Here is a 7,349-nt window from a genome sequence, read left to right as displayed (position 1 = left end):
ATTAAATAATATGTATATTTATAATAATACATGATAGTTAATTTAGCGGCAGAGTTTTGACATGCATATATATAGTATTTTTTTATATAATTGTATTCGTTGAGATGATTAAAATGTAATGGAAAAGTCTAGGGCCAGCAATTTTTGTGATTGTTAGCCATCAACTAGCCATCAATGATGATTTGATGGTGTGAGATTAGTGTGAGATTTCATCCAATGGCTCACCTTCCTCTACTGGTTACATGCTGGCCAAAATTCAATAAAACTGCTGGCCCAGCATTGCTCAAATGTAATTAATTACCTGATGAGCTCTTTCTGGAGAGCACCACCTTGTTTGGTTCGGCGGTGTGACGTGGCACCGAAGCCGGTAGTGACGCCGTAACTGTCAGTGCCGTTGTTCATGCTGTCCATAACCCAATCGCTGCTGGCCTTAACGCCCGCCCTCGCCGATTCCGACAGCTCAACGGTCACACCTTGGTCGTGCGCCGCGATCGCCGCCACCTGAGATATCGTCAGCGTCTCTCCGCCCAGCTTCACCACCGGCTTCCGGTACTCCGCCACCATGCGCTTCACCTCATCCAGGTGGCTCCCCTTCAGTGCCTCTGCGGCCACTCCCCAATTCAACGGGTCACTGCCGTTATTATTGGTGGTTGTGGCGGTTTTCAAGCAGAATGAGTCATTGTGGTTCTGGTGGTGGAGGTGGCCGTTACCCTTGCCGTTGGTAATGGTGATTTGTTCCATTTAATTTGTGATGAATATGATTAGATGAGAAAATTAAATGCAGTGAATGAGCAGAGAGAATAATGAAGAAGCTCTTCTAAATGCTAATTAAGTTTGAGCTAGAGCGAGAGAGAGAGAGAGAGAGAGATGATAAAATTGGTTGAGGAAGCTTATGGATTTCCTGAGAGGAGGAGGAAGAGTGAAGGGTGCATTATATAGAACTTTCTTTCTGACTATTCTACTTGAAAATCATGTGCTGCTATATGGTACCGATCATTATTGATATCTACTTTATCAAAAATGTTATTATATTATAATCACCCTAAAAACGTTTTGTTATTAGAATTTATTTTAATGAAATGTTATTCTTACAAAAAATTTTATACAAATATTATTATATTTTTATAACATACCATTTAAATAATGAAACCTTTTATTTTATATTATTTTGTGATTTAGTCTTGAATCGTGCATTGGTGTTTGGTAGGTGAGCATACGGATCGATACAAGGGTGGCAGCGAGCCACACGCAGCACAAGGGGTTGGTTGAAAATTAATTACGACCGTGAGATTGTGAATCTTCTTCCACGGCCATGATGCTGTAACGTGTAATAATCTTAACAGGGTTAGGTGTGGCAGAATGGACGGACCAAATGAAAGAAAGTGCAGTGGTTGGGGATGACTCTCAAGTCTCAATTTGGCCGACGACTTTGGTTTAGCACAGAATTAGATAGTGTGCGTGTGAATTAGAGTTGGTTAAAGTGGAGTTTGAATGATATTGATTTTGTAAAATTGATTTTAGGTAAAAGTGAGTTTATGATAATATAATTTATGTTTGGTAATTTTATATTAAAATTAATTTTGATAAAATAAAATTGTTTAAATAATATTAGTTAAAATCACTTTTAAATAGATAATTAGTTAATTATTAAAAAAATATAATATTAAAAAATAAAATAAATATGCTGTTATATGAATGTTCATTTAGTAATGTATAATTTTTTTTATAATTTGGTTATGTTACCAACAGCATTTCTGTTAATTTCTCCCGACTCTTATTTATAAATGTGTTTAACGGAAGTGTTTTTGTGAATGTGTCTAATAAAAATATCTTTTTTATGACTGTGTTTAATAGAAGTATTTTTATAGATATATTTTTTGAATGTGTCTTTATATATGTATTTAAAATATGATAATAAATTATTGTTAGTAATAAATTGACAAATAATATATTGGTATCCTATATTTTTTTTTATAATATGGACGGTTCAATTTTTTAAAGATGGGAGATTCAGGTTATCAAAAAAAATTGAATTTAATAATGGTTAAAAAAATGATTTTTTTATGTGTATAAATAGAGAGGGTAAGTTTTAAAACAACACACAATACGAATATAAAACACTTTTTTTCTTTATATATATACTATGAAAGATTAAATTATCAAGAAATATATGAATGACTTTAGTTATATTAAAATATTAATATTAGAGAGTATTAATATTAGAGTTTTTTATTTATATCTTTTTATTTTATATTTTTTATTTATTTATTTATTTATTTTACAATACGTTATTAGCATAAAATTCTGATCAAAATTTAAGAAGATTCAGGTAATAAATTTTTATTATGTCAAAGTTCTCTCATCTTAAATTTAATGCTCTTGATATATCTGGAAACAACTACTTATCATGAATATTGGATACTGAAATTCATCTTGATTCAATAGATCTTGCAGATACTATTAAGATTGAAAATAAAGCATTCCAGAAGGATAAAGTCAAAGTCATGGTCTTCTTTCGTCATCATCTTGACGAAAGATTGAAAAATGAATATCTCACACTAAAAGATCCTGCAGATCTGTGGAAGAACCTTAAAAAAATGTATAATCATCAAAAGACAATAATGCTTTCTCAAACCCGATACGAAGGGATGCATTTGCGTCTACAAGATTTTAAATCCATAAATGAGTACAATTCACCAATGTTTCGAATTACCTCACGAATGAAATTATGTGAGAAAAAGATAACTGATAATGACATATTAGAGAAAACTTTCTCGACCTTTGATGCCTCGAATGTGCTCCTGCAGTAGGAGTATCGAGAAAAAGAATTTAAAAAATATTATGAGTTAATTTCTTGCCTTCTTGTTGCTAAACGAAACAATAAATTGCTTTCAAGAAATCATGAAGCGCGTCCAACTAGCGCCGCCCCATTTTCTGAATCAAATGCGACAAATCATAACACTAAAAGAGGTAAATGGCAAGGCTTTGATAATAAAAAAATTATGGAAGAAAGAAAAATTATTTTCACAAGAAATGATCTCACCATAAGTGGGATAAAAAAATAAATAATGGGTAAAATAAGTCAACAAAGGATAAATATTTCCGTTGTGGTTAAAAGGGTCGTTGGTCACGTACCTGTCATTCCCCCAAGGCATCTAGTTGATCTTTATCAAATATTCTTGAAAAAAGATGACAAAGGAAAGGAGACAAATTTCTTTCAAAGGATGTTGTTACACCACTCGAAGCATCTGGTTTTTTTGAGGATTTTGAAAGAAATATTGGTCATTTGATCAATAATGAAAAAGCTTAATATTTAGGTTCGTTAAGTTTTTATGTAAATAAATAATGTAAGAAATTTCTTGTTATGTTTTGTTTCTTATGTATTTGAATTCTAAGTATGATGTATATAAATAATGCTACTTAAACAAATAGAATATAATTTTACTGTACACCGTTTACTTATTTTATGATCATATTATTATTGTTTGTTTTTAAAAAAATAGCAAGGACATATAATAAAGATATTTGTCTTGCAGACAGTGCAAGTTCGTATACCATTTTCAAAAGTAATATATACTTTATTCATCGTGTACCAAGAGAATAATATGTTAATACCAAAATTTTGTTTTCTAGAATAACAAAATTCATAATAAATAATGTATTATTATCCATTAAGTTTCAAAAAAATTTGTTAAGTTTTAAAGATATTTGTCGAAATGGATATCATATTAAAACAATGAATGAGAAAAATCATGAGTACTTATATATCAATATTCATGATTCAAACAAAATGGTTATATTAGAAAAATTACCCTCACTTTCTTCTGAATTATATTACACTTAAATTAGCGCAATTTAATCGAATGCTATTGTAAAGCACAAGTTTACTAGCCCAAATGAATTCATAATTTGGCATACGATTGAGTCATTTTAGCAAACTATGATACAGAGAATTATTAAAAACTCCCATAGACATTCACTAAAGAATCAGAAAGTTCTTCAATCTAGTAAATTTTGTTGTGCTGCATGTTCTCAAGAAAAGTTAATTGTAAGGCCATCACCAGTAAAAATTATATTAAGTCTCCCTGAATTTCTAGAAAGAATTCAAGGAGATATATGTAAATCAATTCATCCACCATATGGATCCTTTAGATACTTTATGATCCTAATAAACGCATCTTCGAGATGGTCACATGTGTGCTTATTGTCATCTCGCAACCTGACGTTTGCGAGATTACTTGCTCAAATTGTTCGATTAAAAGCACATTTTTAAAAAATCCAATCGAAGCAGTTCGCCTTGGTAACGCTGGTGAATTCACTTCCCAAACTTTTGATGTTTATCATATGGCTAATGGAATCAGTGTTGAACATCCAATAACTCATATTCACACACAAAATGGATTAGCAGAATCACTTATTAAACGCCTCCAATTAATTGCTAGACCCTTACTTATGAGAACAAATCTTCCTATTTCTGTTTGGGAGCATGCGATCTTACATGCCGTAGTACTTATTCCTTTAAAGCCAACAAGTTATCACCAATTCTCTCCCATATAATTAGCTTTTGGTTAGCAGTCAACTATTTTCTATTTGAGAATATTTGGGTGTGTGATATATGTCCTAATTGTCCCACATTCTCGTAGTAAAATAGGACCCTAAAGAAAATTAGGGATTTATATGGGATATGATTCTCCCTCTATAGTGAGGTATCTTGTACAAAAAGGATTTGTGTTTAAAGCTCAATTTGTAGATTGTCATTTTGATGAATCAATATTTTCAACATTGGGGGGAAGGGGGAGAAAGTAAGCCACTTGAGAAAGAACTTAACTGAAACACCTCATCATTAATGCATCTAGACCCACGATCAGAATAATATGAACTAGAAGTTCAAAAGATTATACATTTGTAAAGAATAGCAAATGAATTGCCTGATGCATTTTTTTTATACAAAGAGTATAACCAAATCCTGCATACTATCTGAAAATGTTCCAATTTAAATCGATGTTCCAGTTAGACAAATGGCTAATGAAACGAGTACAAACCAGAAGCGTTTTAGACTAATTGGTTCCTAAAATAAAAATTTCTGGAAAAAGAAGAGAGGCATTTGATATTACCAAGATAAATGGTACTCCTATTGAAAAGGATAAAGACATAGAAAGAATACCAGCAAGTTGGTGCGGAATTTTACAACCACAACTAACCGGCAAGTGCACCGGGTCGTACCAAGTAGTACCTCAAGTGAATGAGGGTTGATACCACGAGGATTGATGGACTAAGCAACAATGGTTGATTAATTTACTTAGTTAGACAAGTAGAAAATGGTGTTTTGAGAGTTCAAAAGCATTAACAGTAATTTCAAAATATCAGAAAGCAAGCAGTAAACAAGTTGGGAAAACAATATGGAGAAGGCAGTTAAGGCTTCAATGTTATCTATTTTCTGGATTGACTTTTCTTATTAATTTATTTTAATCATGCAAGATTTAATTCCTGGCAAACTATATGTGACTAGACCCTAATTCCTTAGACCTTTCTACTCTCCTCTAACTTTCATCAACCGCCAATTCCTTGGTCAATTAATTCCAATTAGAGGGTGAAGTTTAATTCTGGTTATTATGCCACAAAAATCCTAATTACCCAAATATAAGAAAATTATATGTCACGTATCCCGTTAAATCCAGATAAATTAGAAATTTAGGAGAATATGTTTTCAATCTGTTGTTCAAGTAAAGAGCTTTTCCAAGTTATACAAAAATTCAATTAGAAAGAGGGTCATACTTCCGTTCCATCCAATTTCATAAAATAAATAACGAAAACAATTCTTGAAATATAAATCAGTACATGAATTAAAATAGAAAAAATAATAGAATCAATCCATACAAATAGACAGAGCTCCTAACTTTAACAGTGGAGGTTTAGTTGCTCATGGTTTAGAGAGGAAAACTAGGATTCGGGTAAACTGTAATTTACATTATGAGAAAATGGAACTCAATAATCCTAATAAATGTAAATTATAATTTCTAAAACTAAATAATATCTTTTTCCTATTTTAAAATTTAAGTTTAAATTTAAATCAGACTTAATTAAACAATCCCCGCCTTGCAATGTGGGGACCACTTGGCTTTACTAGATCCACGCTTAACTTGGCAAAGAGCTGCGCCTTACTTGAGTGCTAAAATGGAGCCCAGAAATCGCCCCCAACATTTTCTGCCTTTTTCTGCACGTGGCGCATGTCACGCGTACGCATCAGTCACGCGTACGCGTCGAGGGTATTCTTCGCGTGTCATGCGTACGCGTAAGGCACGCGCACGCATCGCTGTATAACTCTCCAAATCACGCGTACGCGTCAGGTACGCGCACGCGTTGCTCCTCGCTGGTCATCTCCATCAAATCCAGCCAAATGCTACCTAAAATAAACGGAATTGCACAAAACTCAAAGTAGCATCCATAGTTGCTAAAAGATAATTAATTCTTTATTAAACTCAACAATTTAAATACAAATTCACTAGGAAAAGATAAGAAAGATGCTCACGCATCACAACACCAAGCTTGAATTGTTGCTTGTCCTCAAGCAACCAAAATAAGTGCATGATTAAGATATGGATTTGCATGAGAAGTGAGAGTTTAGTCATGCTCAAGTCTATTCTTAAAATGATTTTGAACAGTTTTGCCATCTCACTCTCCTTTGAATCAGAGAAACATCAATGTCATTCGAAATTAGAATCCAGATAATATTATGAATTCTTTGATCTTTATACTCCAGTTTTATCCTTGAACATAGCAAAATTTACTTAAATTTATTTTTCTTTGGTGCTTTGCACATTGAGCCTAGCCGTGACTTTAAATGTTTTGTCTCAAGGGTTACTTGACACAAAAACACCACAAGCACTTAACTGGGGAACTTTCTTTAAGTTCTGATTTTTTTTCAGTTACTCCTAGACAGTGGTGCTAAAAGCCTTTGTCATACTCTGTTAAATGCATTTGATCTCGACTCTTAGTGTTTCGTCTCAAGGATTACTTGACACAATCACACCACAAGCATATGACCAGGAAAACAACTCTTTGAGCTTTTAATCATGTCTGACCTCCCCAGTTATTGATGCTCAGAGCCTTGGACCTTACTTTTATAGTTTTTTTTTCTTTTGCTGTTTCTTTTGCTTCAAGGATTAAATTTTTGTTTATTTCAGAGAAATTATAATAATTTTCTTAATTCCTGTTCCTTATACATCAACATCCTTTGATTCAAATTCAAATATGCACTGTTCATATCATGCATTCAAAACCACAAATAATACCACCACATTTAAGTAAATAAGACTACTCTTAAATATAAACTCAATTTCTCATGCAAT

General features: G+C 32.5%; 1 protein-coding gene across 1 annotated transcript in view; it reads right to left on the bottom strand.

Annotated features, from left to right (window-relative positions):
- Nucleotides 1-907, bottom strand: part of LOC107493496 (phenylalanine ammonia-lyase 1) — a 5,606-nt gene extending 4,699 nt beyond the window's left edge. Inside the window, exon 1 of the mRNA XM_016114588.3 lies at nt 302-907. Within this exon, the coding sequence (XP_015970074.1) occupies nt 302-741 (440 nt within the window). The 5' untranslated portion in view covers nt 742-907. The remainder of the gene's footprint in view (nt 1-301) is intronic.
- Between the last annotated feature and the right edge of the window lie 6,442 nt (nt 908-7,349).

This window comes from Arachis duranensis, chromosome 6 (genome assembly GCF_000817695.3).
Source record: "Arachis duranensis cultivar V14167 chromosome 6, aradu.V14167.gnm2.J7QH, whole genome shotgun sequence".
Taxonomy (NCBI): Eukaryota; Viridiplantae; Streptophyta; class Magnoliopsida; order Fabales; family Fabaceae; genus Arachis; species Arachis duranensis.
Note: the sequence above shows the minus strand (reverse complement) of the source record. Positions and strands in the feature narration are given on the sequence as shown.